The sequence below is a fragment of the Streptopelia decaocto genome (assembly GCF_964273445.1).
Source record: "Streptopelia decaocto genome assembly, chromosome: 8".
Classification (NCBI taxonomy): domain Eukaryota; kingdom Metazoa; phylum Chordata; class Aves; order Columbiformes; family Columbidae; genus Streptopelia; species Streptopelia decaocto.
The window spans coordinates 8,408,490-8,430,656 of NC_138662.1; the positions used below are offsets into that span (position 1 = coordinate 8,408,490).

The 22,167-nt window shown below is 35.5% G+C and overlaps 2 protein-coding genes across 2 annotated transcripts in view; one reads left to right on the plus strand and one right to left on the minus strand.

Annotated features, from left to right (window-relative positions):
* Positions 1–22,167, plus strand: part of CACNA2D3 (calcium voltage-gated channel auxiliary subunit alpha2delta 3) — a gene marked incomplete at its 5' end in the record, with an annotated part of 433,227 nt that overhangs the window by 364,626 nt on the left and 46,434 nt on the right. The window lies entirely within an intron of this gene.
* Positions 343–6,580, minus strand: LRTM1 (leucine rich repeats and transmembrane domains 1). Its single transcript, XM_082060508.1, has 3 exons — positions 6,371–6,580; positions 4,289–4,885; positions 343–1,386 (listed from the first exon to the last, which is right to left on the minus strand). The coding sequence occupies exons 1-3, from the start codon at positions 6,375–6,377 to the stop codon at positions 950–952; spliced, it is 1,041 nt and encodes a 346-aa protein (XP_081916634.1). The 5' UTR covers positions 6,378–6,580; the 3' UTR covers positions 343–949.

Below are 22,167 nucleotides of genomic sequence, written 5' to 3' on the forward strand. Positions count from 1 at the left end.
CCCTTGAATGAATTCAGCTGAATGATTTCTCTGTGAGAATGTGTAAACATGCAACTTTATATTATCCTCTGTACTGAAGGGCAGCACTGTGACGGAAGCTGCATCTGCAGTCATGATACTTGCAAAATGGAACACTTGTGTGTGGATTTGGGAATAAGAAGCTTCAGAAACGTTTGTAGCAGGCATGTATGCCAACAGGATAATGGGAGTGTCTCTTCATGTGTGCTTGTGTGCTCATTTCAGTGCTTGTATTAGAAACAGGGCAGCATTTATTCTTCAGCATTTTTTCAGGTCTCTTCTTTATTCCCTGCTAAGTAATTTAAAAATGAAATGTCAGGGTTAACAAGGTATCACCTATTTTTTTAAATCAGAGAATATATTTCATTTTTAATTCTTCCAGGACAGATTGGAAGGGGGAAATATGTATTTGGAAATATTTTTAGCACATGTTCAAGTTATCAATGTCAGTGTATAGGCTGGCCCGTTCTAAAACTGATTGTGAATTCTATTTCTGGATACATACCAGCTATTTTAAGTTCTTAAAATATAGTCAGTCATTTGTAGATACTTTGTATTTTTCTTTGCAGAAAGCTCACTCATGTTGGCTGCTGACTGTAGCTGCACCATAACTGATATGTTGTACTATATTACATCAGAAGCTGGTAATGGAGAATATAATCTGTTAAAGTGCATCAAGATTTCTGTATCTCAAACACTCAACCTCAAGTAGTGGCTTCAGAATATACACACACAAAATATAAATAAACTTACAAGCTTCTAAATAAAGTCTAAATATATATTCCAAGGCATATATATTTACATTTTAAAAAACAGCATGAAAAAGCAGGAAAATAAAGCAGTAATTACTATAAAATCAATCCTATTTGGATTCCAGGCTTTTTAACAGAAGTGAGGGCTTTATTTGCGAGAAACTGAAGACAAAAGTAACTCAAGCCAAGGAACTATCAAATGGCTCTTTTTCCTCAGGAGTCCCATGCTGTCTGACTGGGGCCAAATGTTCTTTGTGGTATTTTGCAGTAATTGCAGCATAGGCACAACCATAAACAGCAGCTGCCAACATCATTAGACACACAATTCCACAGACAACTCCAGTTATGACTACAGTGGCAATTGCATGACGCAAGCTAACAGGCCTTGGCTTTGGTTTGGGTTCGCAGTTTGGCCGGCTGCTGTCCCCGTGCTCGTGGTGATGATGAGCGTGCTTCGGAGAACTTCTGTGCTCAAAGCTGTGGTGGTGGGCACTGGCCAGATGGACGTGGGCTGTTGTAAGAGGACATGCCCCAAAGAGCTCATAGGGAACTTTGAGGAGGTCCCTTCCTTTCCGAATCCCTGGTGCTGAGCAGATAATGCCATCACTTATTCCTCCTGAAAAACAAACCAAACCAACCAAACAAACAAAAAAACACCAAAAAAAACCACCAAACAGATTTATGTACTTAAAATTCGGTGGCTTCTGAATTATCTTCATATAAATTTAACAGAGAACTGAAGTGTATCATCAGACTTCACTCTATACTTTTAAAAATTTATAACTATACCTTTAAGACCTTTTTCCAGTTAGATCAATGCAAGAAGCAATTCATCAGGAATTAAGTTATCTATGCTTTTGTGGAAGAAAAAGTGAAAAACAACAGTGGCTTAAAAGTAAAAATAAGGCATAGATGAAAACAAAGAGGTACTATTAACAGAAAATTAATTTGATTCAAATTCATACTATTACTTCTTTTTATAAAGAGAAATGGAAACAATATACTGTAAGTAAAGATTTCCCACTTGATTGAAATATGCCATGAAATACTCATTCTTCTGACATGTTATGCTAACTGTAAAGATGCAAAGAGAAAGTTCAGAAAGTTGTATGTATACATGAGCAATGTTTTGAGGCAAGGTTCATGGTAAGAAAATATACAGAGATCTAAAGGAGCTAAGATTAATCAGTCTGTTACCTTGCTCATATGGTAAATTTAATGATTGCTTAGAGCCAGTTTCTGCTCCCTCCCCAAGGATGTTTTTAGTATAACAGGAAATGAAGTAGGAAGCCTCAGTCTTGGTAAATCACACAGTTGTTCCTCAGTGCATAGAGGAACACACAGCGAGTGTAGCCTTCAGGTTTCTAATTAGTCCCTACACCATGGTTTTAGGGGTGTAGTCTGTCAACAAGGCCAAAACCAATGTTTACATATTTAAAAAAAATAACTAATCAAATCAGCTGAATTTTCTTCCTCTTCTCTGTCCAAAATAATCCGCCTTTCAGCTAAAGCCAAGCATAGAAATTTTCATCCTGGAAAGACTTTATCTGAGAAAGCAGTGAATACAAATGGACCCAAACTGACATCTGGAGACTACTCCACAAATTTTGATGACATTTCAAGCCAGATATGAGCACAGCAGCTTGTCTCTTGGTCTTTAATAGCCAAACCCAAAGCATGATTCCAGACGCCTTCAATGCCTTAGCTTGGATGCGGATATAGCTACAACTCCAAATCCTGCAATTGTGATCCTTCCATGGTTTTAAGTAAAATATGTGTGCTTGGAATAGAAGAATGGAGTCCCACCTGAACTGAAGAATTCTCTATAATTATTTATGAATATGCACCAAATGTCAATTGCCTGAGTTGGATTCAGCTAAAAATGCTGAAGTCTTTTACAGTTATATTGGACAAAACAGTCAACACTTTAAAATTCAGACAAAATTCCATCTCTAGCCATGTTTTGTTATGACTTGCAAGAAATATCTGTAGAGCCACAGTACTGTTTTATCTTAAGTATACAAGTAATGGGAAATATTAATGTGCAATGTAACTAATTTTTCTTTATGTGATTCACACAGGTAATTTCAGTGAACATAAACAGAGAAGAGAACATAGTATTTGGGCTTCCTTTAAAACTTGTTGCTAAAATGAATGTGTAAGTTTCATGTAACTTGATTTAGGTAATCTGCGCAATGTTTGGGAAAATGAAAGGGCATCGCTGAATATCTAATCAACATGGGGTTTTGAAATAAACTACAATACTTATGCTGCTGGCAAAGTAATTATTATAATCTGATATGTTTATCTTGGATCATTACATTCTTCTGCACAGAGAAGTCAGAAACCCTGCTGAAGTTTGTTGTGGGGAATGGTTCCAGCATAATATGGCTAAAGCCCTGGGATAATGTAATGTTTTACCAATTCAAAATATCAAGATTTTGACTATAAAGCCTTTTTTCTTTTCTAAAAGGTTGCTTCTTGCAATGGCTTTACCTCACTCAGAAACTATTCCTGTACTAATTGTGCCCCATTCCATTCCATCACAGGCAACATGGACCATCTTCACATACACTGTGTTGCAACATACTGTGGGTCGTTTCCGTATACAGACAGATGATCAGTAGTTTGATCACATGCAAGCATCCAAACATGATTTAGAGAAAAGTGAATTGCCCTGCTATTCTGAATTCTCAGAGTCTGACCATGTCTCCTGGGAGAAATATATTAATTTCTTTAATACTTAATTCCTTTAGAGTTAAATCATATTATCTTTTCTACAGCATAACTGATGAATATATTTAAAAGCAGGTGTGACCAAAATATGAGGCTACTTTTACTTATAAAATTCAGTTTTCTGCATTTGATGGCATTACACTTTTCTGTCAGGAAATTATCAGTGAATTTAGTACCTCTTCTGGATAACAACAAATTAGGAAGCAATACTAGACAAGAATAAACTTTTTCAAAGTGTGATATACATTTTTAGGTAAAGTATTCTTACAATATTAAAGAGCTACTACCAGAAAATTTCTAGAGGAATTAGAATCCCGAGTTCTCTCAAGTTAAATTCTTATTGATATCTGTCTTGATGTTTACCCTCATGCGTTAGGTTAAAAGCTTTTAAACAGTAGGTTAGTTTCTAGCAAAAATGTATTGGTAGAATTAAAGGAAGTTTATATGTACAAGTATATTTGTTATATATAGATATGGATATATATACATACACATGCAACACATGTACATTTCCAGAATCTTTCTGCACATACTATATGACCATGTGTGTTTACTTTCTTTCTCTTTGTGCAAATATAAAGTTCCTCTGTGATTCTAGTTTGCCACCTGTATTTATGAACGCGTCTGTTTTCTGACCTATGCATAAGAATATATTATAGTGTGCTTATTTGAGGAGATGACCTAAGGTGTGTGGTAAATTGTTAAGCTGTAATAGTGAAGATGAGGCAGATGCTGTTTAAGTGTTCTCGTGTGCATTGTATGTAATGAGAAGAATTCCTTACCTCTGTACAAAAAGCTCTCCAGCCACAGTTTCAGGCCAAAGACATTACAATTACATTGCCAGGGATTATCTTTGAAAAGGACCACTTTCAAGTTTGGAAGTGACTCCAGCAGAACTCTTTCCATTTTCTGAAGTTTGTTATGCTTCACAGACAGCAATGTTATATTCCCTGTGCTGTTTCCAAAAGTCTCAGGCAAACGTATAATGCTGTTGGATGACAAGTCCAGTTCTTTTAGGTGTGGGAGGAAACTGAAAGTCTTGTTTTCTATATAATGAATCAAATTTCTGGTTAGGTTTAGAACCTGTAGATACCGTAATTTTTGGAAAGCACCCGGTGCCAAACTTGAGAGAGAATTATTAGACAAGTCTAAGATTTTGAGCAATGGTGTTCCAGTGAATGCATTTTGGTTGATTCTCCAAATACGGTTATTCTGCAACTGTAGTATCTGAATTTCAGGAGGTAAACGGGAAGGAATTTCAGTAAAGCCTCTGTTCTTGCAGTCTGCAGTCTTTGAAGCTGTATGGCATAGGCATTTATCAGGGCATCCATGAGCTGCATATATTAACAAGGTGACACTCAAGACCAAAAGCCTGTTACCTGTATCACAAGTGAAAATAGAATTTAAATTAGTTTAGAATATTAGTTTTTTGACAATATACAGATCATTAGTGTGGCTAAAGGATATACAGCTTCTTAATAGGCATTAACATAGATAGCATAAAGAGACTACATTTATTTTACAATGCATCAGTAAATCACAGATAATATTGAAATACTCTTACCATGCAGAATGAAGTTAGTGCTTCCGTGGTCTTAAAATGAAGTACTTCCCATGGTTTTATCTTAAGTACAAATGGTTTTTAGGAGGATTTGCTATCAGCAAAGCAGTGATGTTTTTGAAGGGAACGTGACAGATTTTCTAAAAATATTAAATTGGAATGTTTCTCATTCTGTGGTTGTAAACATCTTTGAGGAATCTTGTGTCAGAAGAATTGCAAGTACAACTTTTATTTTTCTATGTTTTTACTAATTGTACTACCTAAAAAGAATGAAGTTAATATGCCATCAAAAGAAAAACAAGCCTCAAAGATATTGGTATATAAACTGTTAACAGCACTTTTTCAGCAATCCAGATTCTGTAAGTTTGTTCTTTAAAATATCGATGTTTATACTTATTGCTTTAACTCCCTTATCTGAATGCCAACTGTACTTCCCATAGATACAAGTCTCTACACAATCAGCAAACATTTGTCAAGAAGCTGTTAAAAAGAAAAATTAGTTGACGGGAGTACTTAGTAATTTTTAATATTTATAATTATCTTCTATTCCCTGATGTTCAGGTCAGTTTTAACTGAAAACAAACAAACAAACAAAAACAACAACAAAAAATCTCAACCAGTTTTTACCATTCATCTCTTGCTAATGATCTTACTTTGAAAACAAGGTGTCACTTAAAGCTCTGCATGCACTGCATGCAATAAAAAAAAACAGACCAAAAAAACCCCCAAACCAGATCATGTTGAATAATTAGATTTCCTTTGACGAAAGACAGTCAGAATGATAAATCCTTTTGTAACATTGTTTCTGAGATGCCTCATATGATTTTTACTATTTCAAAATGAAAAACATTTTAGTTACTGATCGAAACTTTTGGAATGAAAGGACATACTGAGTATTGGCTTACAAGATCAAACATTACTTAGTAATGGGGAATACTATATAAAAGGAATAGCAGTCCTATAACATTGAATATGACAAATGTATAAATGAAGGTTTTATTTTGACACTACAGTTTGTCACAAACGACTCATTGATTTTCACTTGAAAATGAAATTGTATTTATATTTATACATAAACTTTTGCAAACTGAAATCTATGTTGTAGAATTCACTTGAAAGAATTGAGCATTCTTGTAAGCAAGGTAAGCAATATTTTCATTTCCTTACATTGTTCTGCAACAGTTGGCTTCAGAAACTGAGACACAGCTTCCAATGTAGAGTTAAAATAAATTATGCTTGGAAAGGAAATGCTTAGAGAACAGAAAAAAAAATCGTTATTAATCTGAATGCTTAAATATCTCACCTTTCATTGTGTGTTGTTTGTTCTTCACCTTGCAGAAGATTCAGTCCAGTTTTCTGATGTAGAACAGTGACAGTTTGTTCTGATTTCCACTTCAAATCTGTAACTTGCTCATCCAGTTTTCTTCCTGTGTTTTCTGGTGGTTTTGGTTTTGTTTGTTTGGTTTTAGATGGTATCTGTCGCTTGTGTAGAAGTGCAACTATTTCCAGTGAGTTACTCCATCAGCCTTTGATTTTTTACTTTATCACAATCTTCCCCTACACCTCCCTCACCCATTTAGGACTCTGAGAGACTTATTCTGCCTCTTAATCAGTCGACAGGCCATGCAGAGTGTCTGTCAACTCTAACTGGACAGCTGTAACATACAAATAATGACCCATTTTGATTTATTTAATCTGCCTCAAATGCAAGGCACAAAAATAAAGCTGCCTTTTAAAATCCAGTATAGTTTCTGAATTCTAGTGGATTATTAGCTATGCTGTGTCAATTTTTGCAAGACCAGATGACTCTGAACATGAATTGTGATTGTCCTGGGCTGTGATGGGAAGCAGTGGAGTGTATAATATCACTACGAATAGGCTGTGGGTTGATGACATGGTTTTGACAGTGCACTTGTTTGCTCTTCTAAGCTAATCCATCTGACATCCATTAGTTGCGCTGACAGGATTTTCTTCCATGGGAACACAGGACTGGTGGCTCCTTCCATAAAAATGGCATACATATTTGCGTGGTCACCAAGAATACTGAACAGATTTATTTATTTTCAAAGATACTGGAAAGAAATGGCAGACAATATTAAAATTGTACTTTATGTGTTTGTATGGTGCCTTGACTTCTCTCTTTGTTACTGCTTCAGTATAACTCATTCATGCTGTACCATGTACAACAATAAAAGGATTAATGACTTGTGACTATGAAGGAACTCAAAGATGTTTAAAGGAATGAGTATATAATACAGTTAAGGCCATAGGATCACTCCATCTGATAGCTGTCCTATGAAGAGGGAAACAGTGCAATCAAAAGCTATCAGACCTATTCTTATATATATCATAGCTTTCCAGTTCAAATTCTGCTTTTAGGTGCTTTTGAAAAGATCACACAAAGCTCACTTTCTAGGCCAAAATGTATGTGCTATATGCAATGCTATGGAAGCAGTCATAGAAAAGTGAGTTAATCAGGTCCAACCTGCTGTTGAAAGCGGGGTCTTACAAGAAGTTACCCAGGGTCCTGTCAAGCTGAGATTTGAATATTTCCAGCAAGGGAGATTTCATCACTTCTCTGGGCAACCTACTCCAGTGTGTTACTGTTCTTAGCATCACTGATTTTGTCTTACATCCAGACAGAGTTTTCCTTGAAGCAACTTGTGTCCCTCACCTCTTGTCCTGTCACCATGCTTCCTTGTGAGGAAAGTAACCCCATCTTCTCCATAGCTACCTTTTAGTTACTGAAAGTCCGTGTTTCGATCTCTGCCACCCTCATGCGCTAAGAGGGAACTGTAACTGTTATTGTTGTATGCTTTGCTGAATTGTTTCTGACACCGGTCGAGATACCCAAAGGAATAGTGAATGCTGCTGAGCAGTGAAGGAGAATGCAGAACAACTGACGTTCTGTAAAGTAAACATGACTGGTAATCTTGAGGATTCTAAGATTATTGCTATGAATGGCAGACCATACTGTTGTTGACACTTTTGATGAATGACACATCATCCTGATACAGGATGAAAGTCTGCAACGTATTGTAGAGGAATACTGTAGATGTAGATTACCTGGTACTATAGTCATACTAAGTAACTCAGTTTTACAATGGTAAAGGGAGATAAGCTTAAGGATCTACTGTCATGTACTTTAAATAAATGTCAGGTTAAAACAAAAGCTTCTCTAACTTTTGTTGTACAATACATTTATTTGCTATGTCCTTTCCCAACTCATTATTGTGCACACGTATACAAACACATAAACAGATCTATCTTAAATAATACCAGTGAATCATTTTAATGAAGACAGAACTAAATGTAAAAAGGGCTACTATAAAATATCATCATCCTTAGAAGTTGTAGCCTTGCTAGCTGCAGATACTCTGCTTTTTTGAAGAACAAATTTACCTTAGGTACTTGTTGCTTGAGATGACATCCCTGTGTCCTTTCAAGAACTCATCACTTGTATGATAGCCCTGTTCATGACTTTTGATCATACTGCAGGAAGTACTAGCTATTATGTTATTGTTTTCTGGTATGATAAGACTTTTTCACACTTTTAAATTCTCTTTGTTGTCTAAAATTTTATTTTAACTGATGAATTCAAAGGGTTTCTTTTTAAGTTGTTTTTCCTTCTTAACTAATGTTTGCTGACCAGGTGGGCTTTCAAGCTCCCACAGCAGTTAGTGTCATCTAATGAAGGGCTTAAAGAATGTTTCTTAACTGCCTCTCTAATTTTAGGTAAGTCTTTGCTACTATAATTGTATTATTTTCAGCACGCACCATATTAAAGAGCTGTTCATAGAACCAGGTCACTGAAAGTCAAGCACTGTGGGAGGTTCAGTTCCAACAATAATGCAAATGTTCTTTTATGTGCTCTGAATTGTGGTATAAGAAGCTATTACTTTTAAAAATCTTCATGCAGAGTACAGATTTGGAAACATATGATTAAATGTGTTGATTTGCTGTTCATGTAGATGTGGCTATTTTTTCCTTAGATTGAGAACTCTGAATGCACATAATTTGTAAACAGAAGTTTCTCCAACCTGTAATCCATGTCCTATTCCCATTTATCAGTAATAATACTTTGGTTATGACACAGAAGTCTGATGTGGTGAAAATTATAGTTGTGACACAGGTAGAGATTTGCCAGAAACAGAATAACCATGAAATCTACTCTACTTCTGGCCTTTTGAACAACCAGCAGGATTCCTTTCAGTTGTCTGATGTGGTGCAGCAACTGTGTTATTGTGACTGCTTAATTTAACTTGTGCCTTGTTGTAACAAGATACGTTTCCCATTGCAAATAGCAAGGCAGCCCAATGCACTAATACCCTGTCCCTGTTGGCTGGTGGGGGCAGTTCAGTGTTTGCTTTGCCAGCAAACGCTTTTTTGCATCAGTTATTACCAATAGCTTTAAAGGCCTAGCATGTGTAAGAATCATCTCTTTTACAGAACATTATGTTAATTAAATTCTAGCAGACAGGAAACAATTTAAATATTTCAAATATTTAGAGGCTACAGCATTCAGATTCCTCTTCACTGTATATAAAATCCAGGCAGACATAGTTATATAAAAAAGTGTTCCTAAGACCACAGCAGACAATTCCTATACATTCTTTTTATTAGATTTATTTGCCTTATGCTTTTGAAGCATGGGAAGGTATTAAAACTGCAACACTTACAGGGAAATAGGATGCTCTTTCTCCTTACTAACCTGTGTCTCCAGATTGGTGAAACACCTACACTCCTGCTGAAGACCCCAAATGCAACTCTGGGAAATGCAGGTCCTCTCATTTTGGTTCAGGACAAAAAGTAATTCACATTTTTTAGTGAAATTGTCCATAGCTCTGTTGTTACAGTACTGCATCATGGAGAAAGATCTTGTCCTTTCCCAGCTATGAGTCAGAATGCAGTGCAAATAAGGATGACAGGATAGAAGAAACCCTTGAATCCTTCATGTTCTTCTTTCTACAAAGTCAGTCCTTGTACTCTAAAAGCTCAGAACCCTCTCAACTTTGGCCTGACAGGGTACTATGTTTTCAAATGTTGATAAAAATTAGAGGAAGGCCCTGGATCTTACTTCTGCCTACCTTTCACGAGAGAAGTGTAAGCCAGTGCATTAAACCAAATTCTCTATACCTTAGATCTCTACCTTAAAAAGTTGGCCATATTTTTCATAAGAGGTCAGTGCATGGATTTCTTCAGACATCTTATTCCTTAGTTGTAGAGCAAGGGGAGAGCAGTACCAGCTAGAGATTAATAACATTGAATCTTTGTTATCACAAAACATATGGAGACACCATGATATCTAAAAAGTCGTTTGGGTCTGTCCTTGGCAGTTGTTATGAATTGTTTGGTGATATCCCTTTAAGGTGAGAAACAATATTTTGTAACACTAGAAACGATGAAAAGGGTAGAAGTTGTGATGTTGTATTTTTGATCTCTGACCTCAAGGGAGAGACCTCAGTTTTATTCTTCTCAGTGGCTTGTTTTGCCTTAGATACATCTGGTACTTATTTATACAATACATAATTAATCTATGAAACACATTGTTGAAAGTTATCCTTAGGGCAAAAGATTTGTAGGATTCATATATAATCTGGAGCCATAGTTACTTCATGGGGCAAAAAATAATTTAGAAAGGATATAAACTTTCACTCTTAAGGCCTTTAATCAACCACTAATGACACAAGTTATGGAGAAAAACCTTTTCCTGTAAGCTGGGTTTTTTTCCATAATTATTATTTATGGGAATTTTTACACCTCTCTCTGACACCTCTAGAAGAGGCCAGTGTGTGAGATGTAATAGTGGACTAGATGAACTGGAATACGCTGCATTACAGGTGGAAAGTTACACTGGAGGAAGGGGTAGTTGAGGGGGACGTAGAGCCTGCTAGTTGCAGCCAGCTGCATACTGGTGAGGTGTGTGCTGGAGGCTCAGGGGGCACCATTGGGGCTGCCTGGCTAAGCACCTTCTCACTTTAGGTCACAAATCTATTAATTCCCAGACCACTGTTTGGTTCAGTCCTTTGTCTGCAGTTTTTTTCATTGTTTTGCTCCACTAAAGTGATGCAAGACTTTCAAAACAGTAAGTAGGTCAGCCAGAAATTTGTTGTTGCATCATAACTCTAAAATAATGTAGTTAGGAGTTGGTTTGGCTTCTACTCCTTTTCCCATAACTAAATGAACAGACATATATGAAGCTGAGATGGGCTTACTTGCAAAATGCTCAAGCACTAACCTTACAGCATGCTTCAGTAGGTAGAAAATTTATTAGAAAGAATGCAAGACCTTCAGAATGAGGAGAAGCACAGTGAATAGAGTGGCTGGGCTTCTGTACCTTAATTGCAAGTTAGATGAAGTTGCAGCAAGGGGCAGATTATGTGTCAGCATAATAGTTAAGTAAAATTCAGTGTTAAATTTGGAAATTCCTGTGTTTACAGGCTCAAAAGGGCTCTTTTTGCACTGGTATCTGCACAGTAATCACTTGAACACTAGAACTTGCAGAAGCAGGGGTGACGTTTGTTACCATAAAATGTCAAATAACTAAACTTCTGTAATTCTTCCAACACTTTGGAAATAGCCATGGATTTTTTTTCATTAATTTAAGCAAGGTACTAAATAGCCTGACATTAAAATTATGCAGCTGATAAACATTAAATATGTAATTTTTGTGGATTTAAATGTCAGCATATACTTAAGTATTCTATTGGATATGGATTGATGTGCTTAGTACCTTTGGTTTCAAGTTTGACGGAGTATTTCCCTTTGATGGAGTTTTTTTATAAAAGAAAAGGTTTAAGCCTGTAACTCCTGAAGGAGTCTTAATTGTCTCTTGTAGGTGAAGCATGATGTGCCCATCTACCAACAACATTATAGCGTGCATGATACCAGACTATAACCCTCTTCAACACTGGTGTGTAGCAGTTGTGTAGCTAGCAGGCCCCTGAACATGACAGAAGAATAGAAACTGGAATATCACTGTTCATTGCTGATGGGACCATTTCACAGGTGGAGTAAGGATATTGTAAACATTTTCCATATGACTCCAGTGAACAAGAATGAGCCTGATACCTACACTTGCTGAGGAAGTTCTTCATTTCAATAGCAGATTAGTTTTACAAGGCAGTACACAGTTTACTGCTTTTCTTGTTTCTTTATTATCTCTGTATTTCTGTGTCATCTCCACCACCTTAATTCCTACAGCAGCAGACACCAACAGTCCTCTGTATATGACAACATCCTAGAGGTCACATGGCATGCTGTTATCCCTTCATTTTTCCCCTCTCCTATTTTTAAACTGTAAGCAGGTTTTAAAGACCAAGTGTATTTTTAAAATACCCTTTACTCCACAGAATGTTTTAAATGAAGTAACAGAGTAAGCCAGGTATATAGATAAACTTCTCGTCACTCAAGTTTAGTTAGTTGTGCTGTTTTCAGACATGATAAATTCTTGGGAAACTTAGCTGGTATAAAGGATAATGATGTTTCTGTTCAAGATTTGTAAAATAGGCCACTGAGAGGTCTTTTATCTTTAAAGAAAAAAAAAAAGAAAAAAACCCTTTCAGAGGGCGTTTTATTAATGATAATTACAATACTGGAAAATCTGGTATAGATTAGCTAAGAACAGTAACAGTGTATCCAAATGGAACTGGTTGGATAATTAAATTCCTTTAATAGGTACTGAAATTTAAACCTCTTGATCCCTCTGACGTAAGCATAACTCTTAAAAGTCACGGAACTTGATTCTCAAAGTGTAACGTGGGAGCAAAATATTGGGATGATGATTAAGGTTTTCAGATACCCTGGGAGGAAATTTATGCAGGAGTAAAACAAAAGTCATTTAAATAAAGAATTAAAAACAAGCAAAAAACCAAACCAACCAAAAAAAAAAACCCACCAACAACAGAAAAAAGCGCCATATCAAAAACTGACCCCAAAGTTATAGCTATGGAATATAAAAAGAAGCTTTAATGAAAGCCCCATTTATATAGGTCTGTAGTTTATACCCGCAGTAATGAAGCAACTTGACTGGGATAACGTAATGGCATCTAAAGGACACTAAAGATTGAAATCTTTAAGGAACATCGTGTTTCCACTACACTCTTTTTTACCTGTTCATTATTATCATGTCTTTTTTGACTATATGTTCTGTATGTCTGGTTTTGTTTCCTATTAATATTTTTCATGCTGAGAATCACAAAAGGTCCTAATTCTATTATTTATTTTCTTATTAATAATTAATAAATAATTAATTTTTTAAATTGTGATTGCAATTTACAGAGTATCTGCAGTGTATAATATTTGCCTTGACTTAGTAAAAAGGAAAATTGCTTACTGCCATTCAATACAACGTATCAAATGCCTGACATGCTGTTTGCTAAGTAAGAAGGAAAATGTTTTAAGATTGTCATAAATGATGAAGTCATACTACTCATAATACTGAGCCATGCCTAGTTTTTATTTGTACTAACCAAAGTTATCTGCAAGCTTTTAACTGTGATTTCTACCTTACTGTCCCCTAAGATGCTTGAAGGATGAACTTTCTGGGTCAAGCACATGCATTAGTTGAGAGGATAACAAATTTATAACAGCAGTTGGAATGCCTGTGGGCAAGTATGAAGAAAAAATACTGTACAAAAATAGATTATTGCCCTAAAGTTCAGGCAACATTTAAATGTTGACTACATCTTTTTGTCTTCAATGTTTATATCTGACTTTTGCTTCATCATCACTGAATTATGCTAAAGTATACAGGTAATACATATTATCATATAACAGAATCCCTTTTTATCCAGAGGCATTTCTGGTTTAGTAGTATTTAATTTAATTTAAGGCATGATCTTAGAAGTTCCCAACATAGTTGAGCTTCCTCTGTCCACATAGCTGTAGCTGTTTTCGTCAAAATGGATATATTTTGAACTTCTTTATTTGCTTTCATTCGCTTCTGCTACATGTTATTTTGGAACATAATGGCAGGGCTGACCTTGGCTACTCATGATTTGGCTGAGAATTTTCATCATTTTTCCTTTTCAGAATGACAGTAGTTGCTCAGTGTCCATTTTCTCTGCATCTCTGTGTTTCAGCAGAGTTAGAATAGATGAGTTCAAAAAACAGTACTACTGGCTTCTCTGTTTCTTAAAGTACTCATTGAGAGAAGTAGGCTAACTTCTTTTAGAAGATGAAGTTATGCATCATATGCCTAGTTTGGTGAAACTAATCATTTCCATACCTGTGTTTTTTAGTGTCAGTAAGATCTTAAATAGGTTTTCCTTAGCTACTGCTGCAAATTTCCTTTCTATAAATGCTTTAGGAAGAAGAAAGAGCAGAGAGCTCCTTCTGTAATTTGTAGTTTGTGATGATTTGGAGATGTCATTTTCCAAACATAGGCACTTAAGTGAATATTTGTATTTCATGCAACTGAAAGGAGCTGTAATACAGGCTTTTCTGTGGAAACTAAAGACTGTCTACTATATGCCATCAGCTAGTCATACCTTTACATGTTGCATTAACTTTGGAGTTAAGGGATACCTATTTTAGAAGATCAGTCCTGCAGACTTTCTTAAATTGAAAACGTGAAAACAGTTTTGAGAAAGAAGTAGGCACCAGCCTATCTGAAGGAGCTGCATAATGCTCAGTTCTCCGTAAGAATTCATCTGAACAGAACTTGGCTGAAATCAGTCATGCAGAACACCATTTCAGTTGCATCATAGTATAGCACAGATTTACACTACAGTAGTCAAAAACCTGTTTATCTCCAATTCTCTTCATTGTGGGTTCACAGTACTTCTGCAAGACAAGTAGGCAATGTTAGCCTTTAGAAGGAGGACAGAATTTATGAGTGGACTTCCTTTATTTCTACCAGTGTTGTGAGCAAAGGTGTAAAATTGGAACTTAAAAAAAGAGTATTTGTTGTGTTGTCTCTTTTTTTCAGACTTTGATCTTTAAGACTTTCAAGCTTTTCTCTGGAACCATGATTAGGAAACCACCCTCTTTTATTTGTGATCACCTTCTATTAGAGTTAGTATACACCCACCATGTGATTTTATGTAGTACGCTATTTGGGAGATAAAAAAGATTGCTACAGGCTATTTCTGTTATCTGTAGTTGTAGTTTAAAAATTGATGAGAATGTACCTTGAAAAGATTCTTGTTTTCTAACTTATTATAAAGCAGTAGGTCCAGTATTTTTGGGAGAGTGGCATTCGCTTCTGGATAAAAGGTTTCCCATTTTTTCTTACAGTTTTAAAGGTCACCCAAGCTTGCTTCATGCAAGTTGGCATGCCTCCTTCTGGATTGCACCTTAATCTATTATGTATGATTGTAAGAAAACTGTTATTGCTTTTAATAGTAAAATTTAAATAACTTTTCACAGAATGTGAAATATCTTGCCTTCCATTGCACAAATGGGGAAATGGAGCACAGAAAAGTAAGGTGATTTGCTCATGGTCACACAACATGTAAACAGCAGAGCAAGGAATGGACACTAGGCCTTCCAGTTCCAGTTCAGTGCTTTAGCCACTGGACCACCCCGTCTTCACAGACAGATGTTCTCTTATGGAAGTTGCACAGGAATCCAGATGCTGTGGGATAATGTCCTTGTATATAAAGATCATAAAACAATGTTGTCATTTAATAGAAGAGATTATTTTATAGATATAAGACCAGTTAACACATTTTAAGCAATGGCAATGCTGATGTTTCTTGGTTTTCAGAGATTAAGATGGGCTGAAAAATGGAGGGTTTCCCATGTTAAAAGTACTGCTGTAAATGTTTCTTCTGGTAATGTAATTAGGAAATAATGGCTACAGTTAATGTAATTTAAACAAAACATGTTGTCCTCTGCAAACTTGTTAAACAGACACAGCCTTGTCTGAAAAGAAAATGCGAGCATATAGTGTTTCCGTGGAAACTCAGTTAAAATGCTGATTTGTGGATATGATCATAATCAGTACCACAATCTAATCGAACTGAATTAAGTGAAAAAGAGTCTTAGTTATGAAGTCAGCATAGTATAGAAGTATCTCTACACATGCAGAAGTCATATTCTTCCATACTTATACATGCATTCTAACTGCACATAAAAACATAAATTTGTGCAGGACCCTTTTATTTTTCCTTCTATGGTCCATTGTACCATTTTTAATACAAAAATCAATATCAGAACTTAAAATACATCTCTGATGTGTGTGTTTGATTTTCTTTTTTTTTTTTTTTTTTTTTAATGAAAGGGAGAAGAGGGTACCTTAGGCTAGGCTGTAACATCTCTGTACTCTTAAAAGAGTGGAGAAGATAGTCTTTGTTTCCCTTATAGACATGCAGATAGGATTTATTAATTTCTAGTTCAGGATATTCCAAGAATGCAAAGTTGACAGCTTCAATACTGGCTCTTATTTTTGTTGAGGAAGTAGGCAGCAGTGTTCCTTTCTACACAGAGGTTCAATAAAAGTGCATTTTTGATACAAAAATGAAAAAAAGCAGACAAAGTTGCTTTTGCAACTGATAGTGTTCATGGAAAAGTATAATGTCTGTATCTTTTGCTATTACTTTTAAAATTGCTCAATAAAAGACACAAACATAATGCAGGTTAATTTCAAATCCACCAGTGCTATTTTCTTTGTATTTACAACTGCAAAATACTATGGAACTGTTCATGTCTATTTCAAACAGATAAATATGTGCGCATTGAGTCTTTTGGTCACATTCTTCTTTTTTTTTTTCTTTTCTTTTTTCTTTTTGTACCATTTATAGATTACCACCATGTGGTTTATACAGCATAAAACATGATTAAATAGTCATGATCTTAGAAAAATAAAAACATGAAAATTATTCTGGAACGTTGTAGTATGTATTTGACTTCTAAAATATCCAATAGGTGTGGTGTTGAAAGGCTGGAGAGTTGCAGAGAGTTGCATTTATGCTGAGGTATTTCTGATGTATTATTTGACTTCAAATAACATTACTCATATTTTTTCATAATTCATAGTAATTTGCTTATCACGGTATAGCACAGTTTGTAGAGAAAGTCACTGCTATTATTACAACTCAGTCAATAAGAGATCCAAGATTTATTTCTAAATGATGTGATTTGATAAAATGTTGATGTTTTCTCACTTGGTGTCTTAAGGCTGGTTTGACTAATGAGATTTCCTATATTCAGAGACCTGGTGTGCATGCACATACCCACAATGATAACTGGATAGAGCAACAGTTGGTAGTCAGTGTGTTCTGGAGGTGGGAAGAGTTGAATTCTGTAAGTCTCTCCTCTCTGTGCTAAGATTCTGCTATGACCTGATTTGGATTTGGGAGGTATAAACTTCTTTGGAAATAAGAGCAATAGAAGCTTTGCCCATTTCTGAACTCAGCCTTTCCTACAATGCTGAAATATGTAGATATGGACTTTTTTTGTCAACATGATTAGGTAGTAGCCAGGAACAAGTCTGAAAAAAGGAAAATACTATCAAAACTCAAATGTGCTGTATTTAAAAGTGGAAGCAGAAAGCCTGACATCTCCTAAGAGAATCTGGTCACAATCTCCAAGAGTTCAGATAAGTACCCTAATTTCTGGATATTTGTCTGAACTTTGTGGTTCTTAGGATTCATTAATTGCAAAGTTGAAACCACAGCGTTTGACTGAGATGTGAAAGGTATAGTGGCTAAGGTAAACTAGGACCTCAACTGTAAGAAGTAAAACTTTTCTTGAGAGCTTGACAAGTAATGGATCCTCCTTTAAGATTTATAAATGTGATTACAAACATATACTGGTCTTATTTTTCATTTCAGTCATGGCATGTGCTTAAATATTGCCAAAAAATGAGCAAGAAAACCCTATAAAACTAAAAAATTGTTAGGGAGTTATTAAAATACTATCCCTGCTTCATTATTTTAGTGTTACTATGGTCAGATTTCAGTCTTCATATGCTTCCTGTACCATCAGAATTCAGAAATATTTGTCAAACTAGTTGCCATGCAGGGGAATGCTGGAAGAATGCTCAAGGTTCATAGGAACTCTCTTTAAAATTTTTACCACCAGCACAGTTTTCCTTATTTTGTGACTTACCTTCTGCATGCTACTGAAGCATTTCTGAGTCTAATAAAAACACTACTCAACCCACTTTTTCTTTGCTTTGCTTTTTTTTTTTGCTTGTTTTGGTAATGGAATGAACCAGGAGTCAGTAGGTGTCAGGTATTTTCTAAAAGTCATGGAGAGGATACACCAGACACCAGACAAAGCTTCACCATGCCCCACCTCACCCCCTTCAAATCATGCAGCTTGAACCACTATTTTGTACTATCAATGTACTCCTTGTATTTCTCAGGAACAAGGTAAATATCTTTCCAGCAAAGTGCACTTAGTGTAATTTTGCATGCCAAGTGGTTACCTCCCTCCCAGTTTATAGGAGGCTGGTTTTGTTTTTAAATTACAAATGGATTCCCAAGTAGCTCCCTTGAGCTGTGCTTCTGGTACACGAAGTTTATCACGGGGTAAATGAGTAGATTTTTGTGAGAGCCCTTTGTTGGTGTGTTGGCAGCACATCAGCTGCTATCTTGTAGAATTTGAAATACAGCATAACTGTCTGAATGATAATCTACAGATAACCTGTTTCCCTCCAAGTTCCTCAGTGAAGCCTCCTGAAAAGACTTTCAGTCAACAGCATCTATGTTTTTTTATGTTTTCACTCAATTTATATCCTTTTTCTGTTTCCTCCCGCTCCTACTGCTACTTCATTAGTCCTTGACAAGGAAGATATGTGTCAGGGAGTCAAAGGGAGTCTGGTTTATGATGATGTTCACAGAATGCCCTCTGCAGTTCAGTTTGTCAGGGGTTGGCTGCAAACCAAGCTTGTCAGCTTTCCCTAGTGGTTTGAGTTTGGATGAACTTTGGCCTCCCAGCAATCATCATCCTGCTCCCCTTTCAGCTTGGCCTCACATCAGGCTCCCAACATCTCCTCCCTTTCTGCTTCAGCTTCAGTCTAAGGGTACCTAAATATACAATAGAAACATGGTGGGGTTAGACAAGGTTTCATGTTGGAGAAGCTACAAGAAAAGTTGTAAAGAACATTAGAAATATTCACCAAATAAAATAGTAAAATATATTAAAACAACAGCAGAAAAACCCAAACCACCATATTGCAGAGGACAGTTTGTGAATAATAATATCTTATCCAATTGCATAACTGATATTTTATTTTTACTGGGGCAGGAGCTATGCTTCATTATAAGAAAAACAGAAGAAGATGCACAACCACTCAGTAGTTTGGTACAGCTTTTTGTCAATTTTATTCTTTTATCGCAGGCTACTTATAACAGTTCATTATGAAGATGGCTGGTGTCACCACTAGGTATTGAGGTTTCTCAAGACTCCCAATTATAAGCTCATGTTTTCAGTAAATTAAAAAATAGCCAGACTTAAACTGTTAGGATGAAATTTTTGGGGGTTGGATGTCTGAATCAGGTTCAGACATTCCGGATAATAAAACCAATGTTTTTTCATGTTAAAATACAATTCTTATGATCTTCTGTTTGAAGAGAACAAGTGAAGAAACGCACTGGAGTGAGAAGAGTAAGTTATGGGTAGAATGGAAAAGATCACTGAGATCAAGAAGGAAACTGAATGAAGTGTGAAGTTTGGAAGGTTAGAACTGAATTTTACTGTGCAAGTAAACTGAAACTGGGATTAGTAGCAGTTTGGGAAGCGCACGCTTCATGAATGCTCGTTCATATTTTTTATGTATCCTGCATGAGATGAAAGAATGGCTGTCACTGGGAATATAGCTATGTTAGATGATACTAGAGAATAACTATATAACTGTAAGAGTGTGGGTGTTGGAATACTTCTAATTTATTAGATAAGACTTCTTGGAATTGAGTGGGGGAAAAAGTCTGTATATTTTCTTTTTTATCGCAGTATGTAATGTATCTTTAATAAGTATTTTTAAAGGCATCATCTTTGGTGGTGGAAGTCTTTCATTTATCTGTACTAGAGGTACTTTTTGGTAGTTACGGTGTTTATTTCTCAGTATTATACATTGGGGTGTAACGTTCAGCATCTCATTCTCTAGCTAAGCTAAAAACTGAAGATAGATTTTTGAACCGAAACAGATTTTAGAGTATAAACAAAAAGAAGTGCAATCAAGTTTTTAAAAGTAGTTAAAGGTATTCTGGAATATTTCACATTTAGTTATTATATATTTTAAAAGATAATAATAGGTAATATGAGTAGGCAGAAAGAAGAGAATCTTAAGGAGTCTAAGCTTAATACACAAAGGTAGTATAGATTAAAAAAATAATCCTTCTTCAAATCTGTCTCCAAGATTCTTATTTTGAAGCCAAGTTAAACCTCATTTAAGATAATTCCATCAGAAATAGGAGGCTCAAATATCCTTCAAATGTTGAATGTTTTCTATGCATGAGAATCTTAGTCTGCACTGTATTTTGTGGGAAAAGAGAATAGAGACATTAAGATGTTTTTCTAATGTTGCTTATCTAGTGCTTTTTGGAAGTCTAACATTCTATAGATATTTCACAGAATAGAAATCCTTTTAGCTTTTACTGTTTTTTCCTTAATTATTTATTTGGAATCCTTCTTCTAGGTTTATAAGGAGATTCAGCTCCTCTTCTGCCTGAAATATAATAAATAAGTCTAATCTATTTTCCTCTCTTATTTTAAGTAGGAGATGATTCTTTTTACTTAGAGCCCAAGAGCTCTTGTAATCCTCTGCACAGAAGTAATTTGTTGAGGAAGGTTTTTCTTTTCTTTCTCTCCATTTGCTTATCCATGGAGATCTTGAAATGAGCACAAACAATCCTAATCTCTTCTGAGTAGTTGTTTTCCTTCGTGTTTGCCTTGATACTAAGGAGCCCTGAGCTCTGTAGCAGTTGAGTAATTTCCAATACTTCTGTCCTCAAAGCATCTCACTAAAAAAGTGAAGTATTACCCTCAGCCATGGAATCAATGTGTAAGTAAAGTGCTTATTTAACAAAAATTATAACTGAGCCAAGAATTTAACTTTGTAATTCTCAAGCATCTGTTGTTTCATAGGATATACACTACACAATAGCAGCCACTTTATTAAACAAAGGAAATAAATCCCAGGGAGTTAATAATCATTTTCTGTAGGCAGCATTAAAGATATTTCTTGGAATCACCTAAGTAAATTTGATAATATGATTGAAACAAGAAATTAGATTTGCAATTTTTATTTGAAATGATATATTTTGTGTTACATGGAGAAAGAGCCTTTATACCCCTCTGTCAGCTCACATTAGTTAATCTCCTATGTATCTCTAGGTCCAGCCCACCCACTCTAGTGACATTATGAAGGAAATGCAGCAGTGAAGACAAAACCTTTTCTCCTCATCCTTACTCATTTTTTCCTGTCTGAAGAAAAATAGTTTGTATCCCTTGGCCATTTTGATTGAACCAAGCCTACAAATGTTGAAGCATAATTTTAAAAGTATTTTTCATATAGAGATCAATTATAGTGTTTGTTGCATTTCTTTTTTTTTTTTTTTTAATTTAAAATGTGGGTGTTATCTAGATACCTTGCTGAACAATATTTAGAAAAATTTTAGCGCTATTACACTCGGGAGGCTAAACAAGGAATTGGTCACATGGGATATATGATTCTGAAGTTTTTCCTTTTCCTACACATGTAGCCAGTTTGTAAAAAAAAATAGATTTAAATTTAAAGTAGCTCAAAGCTCAAAGCTACTTTAGCTCAAAGCACAGTCTTTTCGTTCTGAAGTTCTGAAATGCTGAAGGACTAGGGATTGCTCAGAAGAACGTATTGGTTCTAAAACCTTTAAAAGTGCATTTGAATAGTTTTTAAGGCTTTAAATGACCCAACCAAAAAATATCCTGCACATTACAATGTTCTTGAAAAGCTCAGGGAAAGAAAGTCTGCAAAAATGCTTTAGTATCACCTCAGAAGTTGAAAAGAAAATTATTTTCCCATACACTAATGCTGTTAATTCTTCTGAATATAGAGCCATTCAAATAATTACTAGCAGAATTGTAGGAAACATTCATAATTGCCGTTTATTACATATACGTTACATAGGATATAGAATATTTAGAAGTTACTCATTCAGTGACAGGGAC